The 18,600-nt window shown below is 50.3% G+C and overlaps 3 protein-coding genes across 3 annotated transcripts; 2 read left to right on the top strand and 1 right to left on the bottom strand.

Annotated features, from left to right (window-relative positions):
• Nucleotides 1-1,590: 1,590 nt before the first annotated feature.
• On the top strand, nucleotides 1,591-3,117 carry N0V89_009352 (uncharacterized protein; the record flags this gene model as incomplete). The annotated part of the gene is made up of 1 exon (XM_056218103.1): nucleotides 1,591-3,117. One exon carries the CDS (start codon nucleotides 1,591-1,593, stop codon nucleotides 3,115-3,117), a length of 1,527 nt encoding a protein of 508 aa, XP_056067368.1.
• A 7,267-nt stretch (nucleotides 3,118-10,384) lies between these two features.
• Nucleotides 10,385-12,300, bottom strand: N0V89_009351 (uncharacterized protein; the record flags this gene model as incomplete). The annotated part of the gene is made up of 2 exons (XM_056218102.1): nucleotides 10,385-11,050; nucleotides 11,941-12,300. The coding sequence occupies 2 exons, from the start codon at nucleotides 12,298-12,300 to the stop codon at nucleotides 10,385-10,387; spliced, it is 1,026 nt and encodes a 341-aa protein (XP_056067367.1).
• Nucleotides 12,301-15,976: 3,676 nt separating this feature from the next.
• On the top strand, nucleotides 15,977-18,136 carry N0V89_009350 (uncharacterized protein; the record flags this gene model as incomplete). The annotated part of the gene is made up of 1 exon (XM_056218101.1): nucleotides 15,977-18,136. One exon carries the CDS (start codon nucleotides 15,977-15,979, stop codon nucleotides 18,134-18,136), a length of 2,160 nt encoding a protein of 719 aa, XP_056067366.1.
• Between the last annotated feature and the right edge of the window lie 464 nt (nucleotides 18,137-18,600).

Raw genomic sequence — 18,600 nt, 5'->3', positions numbered from 1 at the left:
CCTTCCCGCAGCAAACAACACATCACGTCTCTGGCAGCATATTGGCGTGGCGACACGAACTCAGCCGGTTTCATGTGCCCTCGACGATCTATAGCTGTCTTGAGCTGCGACGCTTTATTGGATGTGCTCGCCCTTTCTGGTGTGGAGCTGAGCCCTAGCAGGAAGGAGCCACGCCCGCTAAGCCTCACATGGCCACGAGAATCGAGCAGGCTACGTAAATGCAGAGGCGCGCGATGCACAAAGCGCCAGCGCGCATGAACTCAGGGCCTCTTCCTCCCTCTGCTTCTGTCTGCACTCGCACGCATTCAAAGTCTTCGACGTTTCTCCAAGTTCTGCGACTGCACACGATAATACATTCGTTTCCATCCAAAGTATCAAATCAGCACCATGTTCGCCCGACCTTTCGCTTGCGCCTTCCTTTTGCTTGCTGGTGTGACTGCACAGGACACTGCGCCAGTCTCGGTGACCAGCGGGGAGGTGACCAGCGAGGAGGGCTTCATGACCATTCAGACTATCCTGCCGAGCAGCGTCGCAACTGAGGGTGAGTCTACTTCGGCGTGCCTGGAGGTCTGCGTCGTTGAGCCTTGTACCCAATGTGCGCATTCGCGCCAGGCAGCTTCGATATCCTTTCTAACAAGGAATAGGCCCGTTGACCAACCCACTGCGCACCACGGAATCGATTCCTCAACTCACTTTCTGTGATGGCGTCTACACAAACACTCCTTGCGCATCGGCGACTGGACAGATGTCGATCCCACAGGGGGAGACACCTGAGCCTTCCTCCGCAAGCGCCAGCTCAACCAGTGTTATTTCTGTATCCGAGGGCTCGTCTTCTGCATCCCAAGGTTCCATTCGAAGCTCCTCTGGAAGCATAACCCGACCTGCCGCGACAAGTTCTGCATCTGGCTCCGTGCCCGAGTCGTCGACCACATCAACACCCGGCGCTGCTCCTTCGACGTTCAAGCGCGACGGAACTTTTGTATGGGTGGTAGCACTCTCAGGTCTTTCTGCCACACTGGGATTCGCCTGGACCCTGCTTTAATCGCTCTTTCACTGTCGTCGGCATCGTTCAAAGGCGTTGGATAACCGGTGTGGAAATTGATCATCTATAGGACATAAGACAAAATTGATAGTCGCATAATGTATATACACGAACAAAAACAAGATATCATGAACATGTACAAAGGCAATTTCCCGCGTGCCCCACGCCTCCATTTATTCCCCGGTAGCCTAACGACCCTACCCCAGCCTTGCATGTGCGACAGCCTGGGGCCCCTTTGATGGCTTTCCTGTTTGCGATTGTGCTGGCCTAGTTAAATTATTATCGTGGCATTTTGCCGGATGCATCAGTCTAGCAGAGCTTGTATCCAATCTTGAGGCCCAGGATGCTGCCCAGTTCAGCGCCACCGCCTGGAACGTCTAGGCTTGCGAATTGACATGCGCCGCGGCAAGGCCGAGCACTGCAGCTAGAGTCGCGTACTCGCGTAGCATGTACGGTCGTTTCCGACGGATACGCCGGGTCTTCAGTGTCCTATACACCAGCGCCGGCGCGCTTCACAGTCGCTCTTTCCTGCGACCGCATTCACAGCCATGGCCTCCTCAAACAATGACATACCAACACCAGTCCCGTTCCCTCGCCCCGATGCCACGCAGACCACGCCGCCGTCAACGAGCGCCACTCCGACAACACCCGTCGCAAAGCGGTCGCGCACGTCTACCAATGCGTCTACCAATTCAGTCACCAGTCGTATCCGTACCGCGAGTATAAAGGCTATGGAAGCTGCGCCACCGCCTGGCATGTGGGCAGCTACAGGCTCTGTGACCGCGAAAGCGCCTACGCTGGCAGAGATCAGGGGCGGTCACTTCGACGAGTCGGGCTGGAAGGAGGAGCCGCAGCGGATGAAGGCGGAACGAAGAGGAAGCAAGAACGAGATCAATGCGCGGTCTCTGCAAAGAACGGGCAGCAATCTGCAGGACCTCGTCGAGCATGGAAGCGAAGATCGACCGCCGGTGAACACTACGCAGACAAGTCCGTCTGATAAGCTCAAGTCGCAAGGCGCGCAGCAGTCTGTTGAGCCGTTCCCTACGTTGACGGAGGAAGATATGAATGCACATCTTCCGCAAGAGCAGGCTCCTCCCTACGACATATCACAAGCACCAAGCTACGAGGACGCTGCGAAGGAAGACTTGAAGGATGGGTCGAAGATCAGAGGAAAGGGCAAGTCGAGTAGTGACAAATCTAAAGAAGAGCCGCAGCATGTATGTTTGTTTCGAAACTCCTCTACTACAAATCTGACCATGCGACAGTACGCCAACGGCTATGTACCTCCACCAAAGCTACCATGGACAACCTCGACCGTCATCGGGCTGAAAGCCTTCTGGAAGTGGTTTCTCACAATTCCGGGCTTTCTCATCACACTGTACGGTTTGAACGTGGTGGCCTGGGGCGGCATGCTCTTCCTTCTCCTCTGCAACGCTGCACCCGCCATGTGCACCCCAACGTGCGACGACATCCAGTCTCCGCGACGAATATGGGTCGAGATCGACTCGCAAATCCTCAACGCACTTTTCTGCGTCACCGGCTTTGGGCTTGCGCCATGGAGGTTTCGCGACTTATTTTGGCTGGGATACTGGCGTCTCGGTGGCGCGACGCGCAAACAGATCGGCATGAGGAGGCTCGCAGGCATACATCGTGGATGGTTCCGCTTGCCTGGCTCGCAGGAGCTGCCGGAAGATGCGGACGCCTCGACTGTGAACCCGGATGATCCCGCTGTGCCGATACCCGTCTCGAAAATCCCCGATCCCCCGCCCACGGGTATGCGCGCGCCGCCTACCAAGGGCTGGAAGATGGACTTCGTGGTGTGGATGAACGTGTGGAACACTTTCTTCCAGGTCGTGCTGTGCTTTTACATGTATAACTACAACAGGTACGATCGCCCGTCATGGGCAACGGGCCTCTTCGTCGCGCTGGGCTGTGTTGTCGCAGGTGTAGGAGGCATCATGATGCACATCGAAGGCAAAGCTGTGAAGAAGGTCGAAGGCGTACCCATGCCTGAAGGTGGATACCAAGGTGTACCGGGAGATGCGGAAGCTCAGCCTCTCCAGACTGGCAGGTAGCGCCTTTTTCGCTGCAGTCATGATGATTTGTGCCTAGCCTCATGCTAGCAGCCAGCCTCTGTGGCAACTTTGATTGGCCCGGGAAGTTTCTTCCATGGCCTTGGTATGGTTCGCCTTTGTGCGAACGACGCCACCTCGAAGTTCTACACGTCTTGTTTGCTTCAGTATTCAGATACCCACATGCATATACCCGCGTTCTTTCTTACATCATTGTTCCAACAATGTCGCCTCGCTTTGACTCAGTGCTGGGATGCTTGTGAAAGGCTCGTGATGTATGGTTCGCTAGGCCTGCGCATCTGTAAGCGTGCAGGTCCTCGCCTACAATGGGCATGGGACTTCGGCACCCGGCAGGGAACCCACTTCAGCCAAGGCCCTCCGCTCAACCCAATTTGGTGCAAACAGTGCTCACAAGATCTCGTACACGACCTGATGACGTATCCGGGGGAGTGGCTATCCGCCGAAGCTGCGAGATGACTGCCTCGAGGTGGTTAATAAGGCGGCGAGTCCGCCTTGCCTTCTTTCGCCGACGATACCCTTCCGCTATATAATAATAGCCTTTCCATCCTAGATAATTCTTGTACACCTAATACTACATCGTGGAAGACTTGCATAAGAGATGGCAGCAGCAGAATACTACATGGGCACTGCGGCCGCGCAGCAGGTGCAAGGCCACAACAGACCGCACCCATATGAGCTACCAGGACAGCAACAGTTATACTCGCAGCCTCCAAACCAGCTCCAGCCTTACAACGACAAACCACCAACCTATTCGCCATATCCCAGCCAACATCCTCCTCAGCAACAGCAACAACCACCACAGATCTACCAGCCTCAACAATACCAACAACCACCACCCCAAGGCTATCCTCATCCCCAGCAGCCCTACCCACCGCCACCAGCATCATACTCGCCACGCCCTTCCACGCCGCAAATGAGACCACAGGGCTATCCTCAGCAGCAAACCGGCTACCTCGGCGTCCCCCTCCAGCCTTACCGCAGCCACTCCCAACCCGCCGCCCCCGCGTCCACTTCGCAGACCAAGACTCGCCCTCCAGCGACTCAGGCCGCTCCTACGCCTCAGACGACTCCTCCCCGCGCCGCCGCCACAAGCGACGGCATCACCACCACCACCGCTCGCATTCACACGCCGACCGCGACCGTCGAGACAGCTACGACGACTACTCCGACGACGAGCGCCTCCGCGCCGCGCATGCTAAGTCGCACAAGAGCCGCGACACTTTTCTGGGCGCAGGGGCGGGCGGGGTCATCGGCGACGCGATTTTCCCCGGTTTGGGGACCGTAGGGGGTTATTGCTCGGGGGTACGGGGAGGAAACATGCGAGTAAGAAAGATCGGAGTAAGGAGCGGAGTAGGAGTAGGAGTCATAGTGATGTTGGGGAGAGGGGAGGTATGAAGATGAGAGGGAGAGGGAGAGGTATGCGGTGGGGAGTGGGAGGAGGAGGGGAGAGGAGGCATAGGCGGAGGCATCATAGACATCATGGGGATAGAGAGGAGGGGTATGATGCGGAGGAGGAGAGACATCATGGGCGGAGGCACGGGGGAGTGGGTGGGATGAGGGAGTGCGACGTATAAGAAGGGGTTGGCTGTTCGGTAGGTTGAGGGAGGGAGAGTGAGCGAGACAGACAGCGATGGAGGGTGTAATGAGTAATGACAGTACGAATAGATGGCCCAGCGTGTATGTACCGAGTTAACATCATCAATCAAGTGCTTGAAACCTCACCCTCCTTTTTGAATGTCCTCGCGTACATGCCATTTCTTTTCTTCAGCCTTCTGTCCACGTCGCGCGTGGTGGCCCTATGTTCACAATTGCCCGGCAAACAAGAATCTATAAGTGAGATAGGGCGCTGTTGCATGCGGTCTGGCGGCATCTAAGCCTGTGCATCGGGCTTTCGCCCGCGCAGGCTGTACGGTGCAAGATGGGGCTGTGATAGACATCAACGTAGGGTGATCAGGCTCTCGAGATAGGCGGATGATATTGTGCTATACAAAAGTTCCGACCACCTCCCGCGGTACTGGGCATTAATTCCCTACATTTTCAGCCAGCCTGTGTACTATAGGAGGCTAGTTATTGGTCTCATTACTTTAGTGAGCTAATTTTAACAGCTTGGTGCCCTATTTTAACGTCTACCAGGCCCAAAAATATAGATTCAACAGATTCTAGCCTATAGTCAGCCTTCTATAGTACATAGGTTGGCTGAAAATATAGGAAAATGAATGCCTAGTACCGCGGAAGGTGGCTCGGAACTTTTCTATAGCACCGATATGTGGAGGGCGATGCGTGTGTGGATGGGAATGTGAACGATGCGTGTGTGCATAATAATGCGGGAGACGCAGATTGATAGAAGTGGGATGCTGTGACACGACCGGAGCTCTGCAAGATGATGAGTATGCATTCTGTATAGTATGAGGTATGGTGCTAGGTGGGCATGCTCCGCTAGGCTAAGTACATGCCAAGCCTACGCTCCTGCCACAGATGCCTAAAGTTGGGATTACAGAGTTAGTGTCATGTTGGCATTTTAGGGAAGTGGGTATGTAGGCGTTCTAGCCCGCTACTAATACCTGAAGATTTCAGACTTAGAGGCGTAAGGCCTAACGTGTCAGACAATCGCCCAGCCTGAACATCCACTTTGTACCCCGAGATTAGGTATTGTGGGCAGTAGCGCCTATAGAAGATGAAGTGATTTGGTAAGAGATTACTTCATCGCCCGTATAGATTAGCTGGTAGGAAGATATGTGTTTCAGATCACTTAGCTAGTGGAAGGGTCGTTCCACGGCTGAACACAGATTCTCCACGAACGTCCACGGGTTGCCTGTCGGCACGTGATAGAAGTGCCGAAAGCGAACACGTTGTGCGCAGCTTGCAAGTCAGCTTCTACACCGACTTACTTGGAGTGCCCGCGCATAACGCTCACTGCGCCTCGTCTGCCTTCTTTACGCCCCAAAAGATGGTGACTTCGGGGTCTATTTCGAGTGTAAGGCGTGCAATTACAGAGGGTGTTCTATTCGTTCGCTAAATCGTACGTGCATACAAGCAGTTTGTCGTATGACGTTCCTGACGATTTCCGCCAATTACCATACAATAGCGCTCTTTTTCATTGACTATTCAGCTGTAATAATCCGTGCACTACTCGGTCACGTTACTGAGCAGCCAATCAGAGGACTAGTTCGAGCTCGACGGGCGTCTTCTGATTGCCCAGGCGCAGTTCTCAACACGTGACTGAAAAGCATTAGGCCGCCCTGAGGTATGGCCGAATAGTCAATGGAACGCGGTCCTACGGTGAGAAAAGGTGTAACGACTCTGCTGTGGGCATTTGCCTTATTCCCTGAGGCGATAGAACTTCAGTTTTTATATGCTCTAATGAGAGCTCTTCAGACTTATCGTCTTCACCTCTTTCGACTCGAATCGCTCATTCCATAATTCTATTGTCGTACTATATTGCATAAGTTAGTAAAACTTTCCACGGATTCATCAAGCAGCCTATCTCAGCCACCGGGCTGTTCGCTCGTCCGGTTGCACTGGACCCATCCTCGAGCAGCAGTACCTAGATATGGCGCGACTAATCTCGGATACTTGGTTCGCTGAAACATTTTTTCTGTTATCTTCATGGGCAATTTTCGTCACAACTGTGGTCTTACTACAGCATTACGACCAAAAACCCGTATTCTCATGGTACAGCCTGGGACTGAATCCAATTATTTCGACACTTTCCACAGCCTCAAAATCGTCTCTTCTGTTCGCCATCTCCTCGTGCATCGGGCAGTGGACGTACATATTATTCTCACATGGTTCGGGGCCCATTGTTCACTTCGAGACGCACGACAGTGCCAGCCGAGGTCCTTGGGGCAGTATCGTACTGCTCTGGCGCTACCGGCAACGCTTGTACAGGTATGACCGTCGGTGGTGAAAATCGTTAGCATGCTGATGCTTGGATCAGGTCACCTCCTGCCCTAGGCGCTGCGTTGATCATTTTATCGCTTTTTGTAGACCCTTTCTTCCAGCAGATTATCGCTCTGGGTGAGCGACAAATAACGATGACCGGGAACGAAGTTTCAATTCCACGAGCGATTCGATATTCTAAAGGCCTGGGTGTGATTAGATTTGGTAGTGAGTAATTCGCGCATAACAGTCCTACAACAGCAAAAGCTGACACGCTTTCAGGAATTATAGACCCAAGAGAAGTACTTACTGATTACTCTATGCAAGCGGCAATTCGATCGGGCCTGGCAACTACAAATGAAACAGCTTTGGTAGGCGCGCGCTGTCCTTCAACAACTTGCTTATGGGAAAAATATACGACGCTAGCGGTATGCAGCGAATGCCTCGATATCACGAAGACTCTTGTCAAAGAGACAGTAAATTATGAGAGGCATACTCCTCAAGTCCTACAGTTAGTGGGTAACGACGGAGCTCTGGAGTTGCACTCAGGTCCTGTGGACTTTTATTATCTACCTAACGGTCTCTACATGGAACGCGAGCAGAAATTCAATTACCAGCTTGAAACGATCATCTCGAGCACATACAATGCATCGGATACCGTTAGCTTTCGGGACGAGTCGAAACTGTTATGGTCTGTCGCTACCATCAGATACCACAATGATACGGAGCCACGTTTCACTGCTTCGGAATGCGGCTTATCACTGTGCATGAGAGAGATAACTTCAAAATCAGTGGGTGGCGTTCTGGAAGAGCACTCTTCCGAGATCAACGCCTCCATAATACAGAGCTCGAACCTACCTCCAGCCGGATTCGAGAGTGGTGGGTTTAAGGACCCAGAAGCCGGTCATTTTGTGACAACAACGGGTTTCCCTAGACAGGGTAAGCTAATGCTCGATTGAAGTACTTGCTCCAACGATCGCTAACTGTACTACGTACCTCAGACCTCATATTCGAGGGGAACTTTAGTATGCCGCAAACGTCGATTAACAGCATCGGAAGAGAACTGCATTCACTGTTCTTTGAGGATGTAACTACACAGGAGTATGTCAATGTGGAAACCCACAATAATGGTACATTCCGTGGAGGTATCCCTCGCAGAGTGCCGACCGGGTACTACATCTCGATCGGGGATGGAGACGGTGCGAAATACAGACCTTCTCCAATGCAAGTACTCAACCCGGTTTCTGATCTCGTAACATTATTCGACAACGTGGCCGAAAGTATCACCATAAACCTCCGGCAGAATGACGAAACCGGTACCGTTGTGAACGGAACCAGTACTGTCGTTGTGTACAATATCCGATGGATATACATCATTCTACCGGCTGTATCTACTCTTGGCGGCACAGTCTTCTTGCTGCTATCTGTGTGGCATACACGTCGACTCGGCGCGCCGTTGTGGAAATCTAGCGCAGTGGCTATCCTGAAGTGCGGCGCAAGTCTGGAGGGCTTCGCCGAAGGCCAACACCGTGTCAGCGAGATAGATGCCCTGGCAAAAACCACCCCCTTTCAACTCGGCGGGACTACCTGTAAGTAGTTGCCGTATACCAATTTCTTCATCAACTGAATTTTTAGGCAAACCGCCAATGTCACCCTCGATGTTCGATCAACACACTAGCTATACACGAGAATCGTCGGCAAAGAGTTCTGGAGTGGGTGGATACCTTTCCGAGGCTAGGACGGATGAGGCATTTTTATTTGACGACACAGCGAGGCGGGATCAAGATAGATGAGTTGCTTTCGAACGTCGAGTATCCTACTTCCCAGAATCTACTTTACAGCCTTTCTTGCATTATCGTGCCATCTGCTCCGGTCCTCGTCCAATTGGGCGTCTGCATCAAAACAAAGAAAGTACAATAATCAAGTTCGCGTCGAGTGTACAGTAGGTAGGTAGGTAGGCAATAGATTTACGTCCAACTATGAGAATAGTTCCAGAAGCCTCCCATGGGGCAAAAGGAGGCGCCGAGGACCTCTGGTGAGGGCGTGTTTTGCGTAAGCTACTGCCAACCTAATGGGCAGCCCGTCTAGGCGTCCGTCCTTGAAAAGAAACTCGCAGAGTGTACAGTAGCAGTAGGTGAAAGGAGTGCTTTACTGCTTCTTGCTGATTTTCGCTCGAACTTCGGAAATTCGCTTTCCGAGCCAGGACCCTTCTTTCCACGATTTGTTATCTGCAAAGACAGTCAGCACTCTTTCAGTGCACTCGGGAATCTAGTACACGTACACTTCGTACTGATACCTTCCAGACTCTCTCCGCTTGTTTCATACACGAAAAGCAGAGACAAAATCCACAACACGACGTTCAAACCCCTACCGAAACAACGTGATTAGCACATGCGCAACGCGCAACACAATACGCTAGAGATCTTACCCGAATGCCATCCAGAAACCTCCTGTGTTTGCTGCTCTTGTCAAACCCTGTGGGATGCAAAAGCTGAGTATAGAGGCTAGGAAAAAATTGGTGAAGACCTTGTGGAAGATATCAGCTGTGGATTATGGAGATGAAAGAGATTTGGGTCATACTGCTAGACTCATTCCGAGCTCGCGCACCATCAATGGAAAGACTTCTGAGGAGATGACGAATGCTGCGGGGCCTTCGCCAATAGAAAAGAACTGTGTGAGGCATTAGCACGTTCTTCGGTATTGGGATTCAAGGAACATAGATCGGAGATGGCACTGGTCTAAGCTTATAACACCTGTGGACGAGTCCGCGAATGCTGGCCTAGGAAAAAGTGATGTTGATCGAGACAGGGCAACTTACGAATGTGAAGATAATTGTGAAAGCATAGAACAAATCTCGCCCCGCTTCTGGATCTCTGCCTCGAAGGAGGAGGCCCCCGCCACCTAGTAATAGACTGACCGCCATGAGAGGGAAAGTAACTTTTAGCAAAGCACGGCGACCTGCCCCGTCGATAAAGAAGAGCGGGATAAGCGTAGAGCTGACGGGAGGATTAGTCGCAAAGTCGCAGACAAACATGGTGCTGTACGTACAAGCAATTGACAATTCCAAAGTAGATGGAGAATTGCAGAGACCGTTCCGTATCTACAGACGATAGTTTGGGTAGGTTGGGTAAGTTGGCGTTCTCTGCCATTGCATTTGCAAACATTATGTTAGACATGAATGCAAGGATATTGATCTGCAAAGAATTAGTGGGCTAAAAAGACAGATCGATGGAGGTATAGTACACCGCATGCTTGCTGCGCTGCCATGACGAATTGACTGGCTCGTAAGGCACTATTACATATTGTCAAAGCAACTCACGAAGTGTTTCCACTACACGTTTCTTTCCGTATAGTGTTCCTTATGATGCACTCACCGCCGTATATGTTTGACTCGCCAGAGAAGTTTGATTCTTGTGGACAGACTTATATCTTTGAGCTTCACCGGGACGTAAACGCCACTGTGAGCACTCTCTCTACTTAGCGTAGTAGCTTCGAAGCTTTCCGTACGTTGTACCTCTTCAGTGGGAAAACTCCTTGGAGAATCGTCGCGCCTTGGCTGTAAAGTCGATCCGGAAGATGTGATTTGCGCATCAATAGCCCCGTCGCCCTGGGATTGTATGAATGAGCGTCGAGCTATGCCCTGCCGACCTTCAAGCGCTGAAGCACTAACACTTTGTAGCTCAGTACTTAGTTCGGTCTCACTTGTACTTCTTGTGTCGTTGGGATTATGATTCCTCTTTAGGTCCTCCAGGTATCTACTTTCTTCGGCTTCCAGCCGACGAAAGATCATGTACAACTCGCCGCAGGCAATCACAGGGCTTGGCAGCTGGTGCAATGTGATGAGCGCGGTAAGTGCCTCCTTATACCTGTTCTTCTTCAAAAGCCATCTTGGAGATTCTGCAGGTCTGTGAGTCAGTAAAAGGGGATCCTGTGCAGAGCGCCTAATGGACTCACCAACGCAAAACATTATCAGAGTCAAAAACAACAAAGCAGGTACACCAGAGATGCTGATCATGATTTTCCAGTTCGGCTTGCCCTGAGTGTAGCAGTATATGATATAATTTACAACACTTCCTGTTAGTATTCCGAAAGTATCGAAGAGCTGCCAGCACATAGACATTCGACCTGTTTGCCTCGTCAGTCTACGGTATTCGTTATCCTCTCATGGAGGCAAACTTGCCTCGAATAGCTTCTGGAGCTATCTCTGAGATGTAAATAGGAACCTAGAAGAGGCCGATCATTAGTGTCTCGAACAAGAGGACAGACAGGCACTCTTCTTACAACTGATGCCTTGGCACCCATTCTGCATCAGGTGTCAGTGTCAGGAACATCTCTGAAGCATCAATCACGATGAACCCACCCGACTCCCAGAGCTATTCGGCAACACATAAATCCAACCCTATATCATTAGTGACTGCACGATTGAGAACTATTTACTACGCACCAGTTCGTTACAAACAACGTGCCTACAATTGATTTAATTAACACATGAAAATCCCATCTCGTCATGTTACTGCGGGAGTGACTTACAGATGACTGGGATTAGGCTGAACCACCCCCCAAGGGCGATGGCCCAACGTCTCCCAAGGCCTGCATTAATCAAGGGATCTGTCAGTAGGCATCCCACGATAGCACCGATCAAGAATGGCGCTGCGTTCAGCCAGCCGAATATATTGATACCGAAATTGGTTTCAATCTTGACGTTAAGCTGGGTAGGCCAGGCGATGTTCGCACCTGTCATTGTATAAGTCGACCCCAGTACATGAGGAGCTCCTCCTACCGTTCATTGCTGATTGGTCCCAACCCCTGCACGTTTCAGTATAACAATATTCTCGCATAGTCGTCAGACATGAACACGTACTGTGTCATAGCTGCCAGACAGCAGGTGCAGAAAATCTGCCACTGCGCTCTGCTGAAGGTCTTTACATGGTCCCAAAGTAATTTATCCTCGGGACCATTGGGCTTCCCAACAAGCACACCCACCACAGCATCGCCAACGGCGAAGATCATCTGCTTCACAACGGCATCTGCATGATGTTCAACCGTGTACTCTGTTCTACACGCATACCATCGAAGGGACCTCTTTTGTCTAGAGGATAGTCCAGAGAGACGCTCTTGATGTTCATCGTAGCGCCGCTTCTCTTCTTCTGTGTGCTTCGAAGATTTATATTCGAATTCTCGAGCACCTTCCAGGTCATGGAATATAAGGGCACCTTTGACGAAATCGTCTTCGTCCACGATGTTGCCCAAACTATGACGCCGCCAGAACTCTTCGGCCTTCAACATCGCCACATCGAAGTCTTCTTGCGCTAGAGGATTATCGGTTCTGTTCAAATACAAGTAAGCTCAGTTGTATCAATCAGCGAGTTTCCCACGTACGGTACATCCAAATGCTCGTCTGAGCCTTCCATCGCTATATAGAGCTCGCACGAGCAGGATTGTTGTGCTTCAACTTCCTTCGTTAGGTTTTGGGGCAACGTCGGATGCTTTCGATTAGAACTGAACAAAGGCTGCGTGTGTGTGAGATCAGGAAATTGTCTAGGAGGCTGAGTGCATTCCCAGCAAAGCGGCAAAAATCGGAGGTAAGCTTCCGCCCCAAACATGAACTCATGGTTGCGGCCGCCATTTGCCAAGAAACCAATAGTGCGCAAGCCCGCTGAAGGACCAGCAAAGCGGCGAAGCGCGGCTCGTATGAGTTATTAGCCGATAAGATACGGCCAAATGCACCTATCACATGGCATCACAACTCCTATGATGACGAGGCACGGCTTTTCGTGTAACCACACCGCGTATAGTGGCTTAGGGGCCATCGATGTTGCTGACTGAGGCCTTAGACCATGCCGCAGAGCCTCAAAAGCAAATATCGACACAGGCAATAGGCACATTGTGATTGGATAAAATCGAGCAAAAGCTCGTTCGTTATAGCTGCAAGAAAAAGACAAATCCCAATCTATGAGCGACCATAGAGATGCGAACCTACACCTTATCTTCTGGAGACTTGTAGACTGTGGTATGGGAACTCCTGCCACGCAAAGGAAACTTTCGCAGCATGGTCCACCTCCAAACGACGACTGTGATCGTTGCCAGCGGCAAAGATACGCAGAAGAATATCCATATCTGAGGCGATACAAGAATCTTGTTAGTTGAAACGTCCATTTCGAAGAAACACATGCTCATGATTGTCTAGAACAAAAGGACATGTTAGTCGTGGTTTCATTGTATTGACTTCTGTAGGATACTCACTGCAACGAACGAAAACGGCAAATACACAAGTGTGAGAATCGTGATAACTCGTATACTAAGTGAATCACTCGCGCTAGCTTCGGCCAATCTGAAGAGCTGTCCATTTTGCTGTGCCGAGATGTCTTGGTTTTTGAGGTTGAGCGCATCTGACGTCTGTATTCGGATTCTGTCAGAGAATTGTAGGAGGTACTTGCAATTTTCAACATATGACAAAGATTCGTTGCGGAGATTGCATGTTGTTCTGGTAAGCTCTCCTTCGTCATCACTAGAACCCAAAGCCCCGACGGACTCTAGTGTATCAAGCACCAGGCCTAGGGCAGTAAAAGTCGAGCCAAGTGGTAACAGCTTCTGCTTCAAGCTGTTCGTTTGTCGTAGAGTCTCATGGCTGATGTCAAATTCTGAATCGAGATTGATTGTCATCACACGTCCTGACTAGATTTACCAACAATTAGTAGTTTCAACGATGGACACGGTTGTACATACCAATTCCCCCAAAGCCATCTCCATGTAGGTACAATATTGGCGCCAGTTTGCTAGATAGCAGGAGATGAGCACGGTATGCAAGTAGAGTGGGTTTACGGAGATCATTTTCCGCCCAGTGTCGCTCTGCAAGCATTCTGTGACTCTCAATTCACCTAAAGATGCAGGCATCGGGCTTAAAATGATCCAGATTGATTGTTTCGTTCTCAGATCCAATCGATGATATACACCTGTTTTTCGTATCTCCCACGGGTCACGCCCATCTGTCGTGCGAGCAAGAGGCCTTAACTCGGCGTATTTGTATACATAGCAGAGTTCTCCAGATTATCGTCAGGGATGTTGAATCGGACAAGACAAGTTTTACTGACCTAACAAGTCCTCTCCTTTGACTGTACGTACTGGCGAGCAGTATCCATCTTCGGTCCTCGTTACGCGTTTTGTGAAAGAGCTAACCAGATCTAGGAAAAAAGGTGTGGTGTGATAACGATCAATGATCGGCTGCAACAAGTCGATAGTCGTATCTAAAGCTGATCGTGGATTTTTCTGAGAGATGAAGCTTGAGTCCAGTGTATTAGCGATGAAATCCATGCATACTTTGATGGCGGCTTACAAGATGCGCTGGGTCAAAGTTGGCGCCTCAAGGCTGAGATGGCGGGTGAGTACTTCGGAGTCAGAGATGATAAGCTGTTCCGTCTCCGCATTGCCCCCTGCCTATGTCAGTGATCGTAATTCATATGAGTGGGTACTACCCACGAGAGCTAGACTTGTTAAGATCAACTACGTGGACATGACCGCCAGGTGGGACTACGGTACAGCCCTCTGGGATCTGATAAAGAGAAGCAGGTGAACAATCACCATGGAGTGGGTCTGTAAATTTCGCAAATGGTCCCATTCTCAGATAAATTGCCAACACGATCGCACATTCCGGCTGAAGCAACACAATGGGACATGGTGGTTATATGTTGGTTGAAGGCGGGGTAGGATGCGCCTCGTGGGCTCCTCACCGGCTAGTCTTCCAGGATGCCTTGACGCCCGCGTTCAAACTACTCCATCGCATACCTGTATCATGGTTATCGACCACATATTACCCAAGCCAGCTTCCTGTGACGTACTCGAGCTCATCCTTTATCAATTAGAAAATGTCAGCCTCAAACCTCACTAAGAACGCGGTCACCTACTTCTGTCAACTTCCGAGGAGCGCAATAGCTGTATATTCCAGCCGTATGCTGGTTATTACGTTGGCCTGATTGCTTACCGCCAAATCAGATTCCGAGCGATGCTCACCCTTATTTTGAAGTCTGCAATTCCCGGAAATTTCGTGCGCAATAGCTCCTCAAGCTTATCCTTCACAATGTAGCTTGAGCCCGTTGTAAACCGTTCCATGACCTTACAATGTAGACTTTAGGCTGCAAGATAGTAACGGGTAAGGTGAAGTGATTTTGCGACTACTTTCGTGACGTCGACTTTCAAGGACGCAGAGAGGGTCCTCCTTGATCCGAGTCAGTGCTGTTAAGTGAATGCGTAAGGAAAAGACTCATGACTGATGTGGCTGCTCAGTGCAGCCGGCGGGGCTCATGCAGCTGACCCCGCGGCTTCAGCTCCGCATGAGCCCGTACGGACAGCACAGCCTTGTACACGACGCCCTTGTAACCTTCCGCCGCGCAATAGCCAAGTAGATGCTAATATACGTTTAGTACTAGTACTACTTTGCACATCTTTCTAGAGCATCTACCGCTTGTGATCCGCCTAGAGAGGAAGTAAGCTCGGCCGCGTTGAAAACCGCTCATGTATGTCACGTATGAAAGCGATTCGAACCACCGAATCATAGCAAAGCTTAGTCTTACCTAATCATTCGGGCTGACAGACCCGTCGCTTATCCCAAGCGCGGCGCCCCTTTTGATATGACTCCTACGTCAGCGGTTGCGAGACCATATGGAAACGTAGCCTCAAGCTCCCGGGCCGGGTTAGCAACACCATAATTCCGTGCACTCGATACCATAAACTAGACAATATTCAACGCAAAAAAAGAAACGATACAGAAAGCTTTGTCTTCAAAGCTTGTTCGCTCCCCAGGCTGTATGGCTTTAATCGCCATACACCAGTAATCATTTCCGAATGCTCTGACTAGCTTCGAAGGGCTGTCATAAAACAGCGCGAACGCATCAACCCCTGGCTCATTAGTGCCCCACCAATACCTTGCACGTTGACCCACACCCATGGAACCAGATCTACGGTAGTCATGCTACACGTTGAGCCTACACCGTTTCAAAGAAAACAAAATGAACTGAAAGAACGATTAGATTGGGCAAAGCGAGAGGACTCGGGTCATTTCTACATACCTTTGGGTGAAGTGGAGCGGATCTTGAGTGAAAGCGCTTTGAGGTTGTTGATCCGATACTACGACCCTCAATGTAGTAGAGAAGATCTAAGCAACGCTGTCTGTCTGCTTCTTGAACGCCAACCGCATGACGATCTGGCGGCATACCGTTATCTTCGAGTGTTTGCAACACTGATCCACTGCGGAAACGAGACCTACATCGAGCGAGCGATTCAATATTTTTTGAGCCCCATTCGTGCCGAGCAACCAGAGTCGAAGATATGGAGGCCGCCGGAAGATGTTACTTTGCCAACAAACGACGCCGAAGATATAAAGGCTTTCTACAACAATCTGGGCATAGAGCGGCACGGGTTCTATGATCACTTTTTCGAGCGAAAGAAAAGGTTCTGTGCCTTAGTGCTGAAGGAGGGTGGCAGACATGAAGTCTCTCAGGATGTAATACTGCCGTTCTCGATCAATGACGATGACCTCCTCGGTGAAGGCGGTGCGGGTAAAGTTTTCAAAGTAAAAGTCGGGAAGCGTCATTGGGTGGATAAGTGGCTTTCGAACCCGGAAGACATGCTACTTGCCATCAAAAGGTTCAATCCCCCAACTACCGACAAACTGAAAGATCGATTCGAGAACGAGTTTCCGAATCTGATGAGATTGAAGCACGCTAGCATCAAGAGCGAGAACGTCATGTTGCCCTTAGCGAGTTTGAAACATGGACAGCAGCGTTATTTGATTTACGACCTGGCAGAAAACCATCTTGGAGACTACATGGCGCCCACAAATGCCAAATACGTCTTCACCAAGGAAAGCACAAAGACTGTCCTTAAGAATGCAACAGACCTGGTGGGAGCCCTAAAGTGGATTCACCAATATAAGCCTTATCACTCAGTATGGCATAACGACATCAAACCAGAGAATATCCTCATCCTCCGAGATAGCTCAAGAGAGATATGGAAGCTTGCGGACTTCGACCGGTCTCTTGCAAAAGCAACGCTCTCAGCGTCTGGAACTGAGCTCAGACCGAAAGACGAGCATTCATATCGCTCCCCAGACAGAAAACGTGGCAAACGAGGTGACGTCTGGTCCATGGCTTGCATGATCACACTTGTTTTATCATGGCTCGCCGACGGACCACATGGTATCGGAGAGTTCACTACGTTGAGGAACAATGGCAACCCGGAGGCTCCGGATGTTTTCTACGAATGGAACAACCCTGAGTCACAGAACTTGAACCCAGGGGTACAAAAGTGGCTGGTACTATTGTGTGGAAAAGCCAAGCAGATGGCCGAAAAGCCCCTGGAGAACGGCGAAGCAGACGATTTCAGCTCCAGGTACTCAAAATACGTCGAAAATGTCATTGGTTTTTTGAAAAGGCGGGCGTTTGTTGCGTGGGAAAGCCGTGCACATTCCGACGAGTTCTATACCTTCATGGACAAGGAATATTCTCAAATCCCGAATACAGACTTCATGGAACCCGAAACCGTCAAAGAAAGCGAAGAAATATCGCCGACGCGTATCGAGTCAACGTGGGATGAGTTCCAAACGGCTTCACGAGCCCTATCACCGCAGCCACAGAGAGCTTCACATGATTCTGAATCCCAACGCACGCTTGCTCTCAGAACAAGGAACCTATCGACATTAAGCACTCCAATATCAGCAAAAACAGCAACAACTGATCCTTTAACGGGGATAACTACAAGGGAATGCTCTCCGCTATGTTCCGCAATAGGCAGAAAAGTTCCACCCGACGAAATACCCACGGAGAGTGCCGCGTTGAATGATCCCTGCCCCAAATGTGGCGACATACCCATCCATAAAGCGATCAGAAAAGATTCGGAGGCATGGGTTCGCAAGCTCCTCGCCAATAAGAAAACTAAGCGCGAGCTCAAATGTGACAAAGGAGGAAGCTGTAACCCCCTGACACGCAGCGGCAAGGAAGGCAGACTATGGGCAGCGAAGCTTCTTATCGACGAAGGTTGCCGAGATATCGATTACAATGCCATAAAGAGTCATACTCTGAAAGACAAGATCAAGAAGTACATTAAGGACGTAGAGAAAGGCAGGAGGTAAGATCTTGACGATTAGGTAACTATACAGTTCTTCTTTTGACATGCCTCTGCTATTGAGGCTAATTATTACTTTCCCAAAGGTTCATCACCTCGTAAGACTGGTAGTCTTACTTTCTCTTTCGGTACTATACCCGTCCACCTGCATCAATGAGATCACGTGAATGCAAATCGTATCACACATCTGAACAACATTCAGCCGTGCTAGCCTCACCACATTGCCTTCTCCGCCTTTCAGCTTCCGTCTGTTTGAAATACAACTTTGACAACTTTTTGGAATCCTTATACAAGGGCAGTCAGCTACTAGGTCAGGTACCCATGCTTCCCGGATAAAATTGTATTCTAAGTGCTCTTCCTACATTAGAATCAGCAAGTCAGGGGCATTCTTCATTTTTCCTCGTTGGAGACCTTCCCGGCCTGTGTCGAACCTATTCAGCACCAAGTACAACACTCGGGTTATCGTAGACG

Source organism: Didymosphaeria variabile (genome assembly GCF_027946475.1).
Source record: "Didymosphaeria variabile strain IMI 356815 chromosome Unknown scaffold_7, whole genome shotgun sequence".
Taxonomy (NCBI): Eukaryota; Fungi; Ascomycota; class Dothideomycetes; order Pleosporales; family Didymosphaeriaceae; genus Didymosphaeria; species Didymosphaeria variabile.
This window is presented reverse-complemented; position numbering and strand designations above follow the sequence as displayed.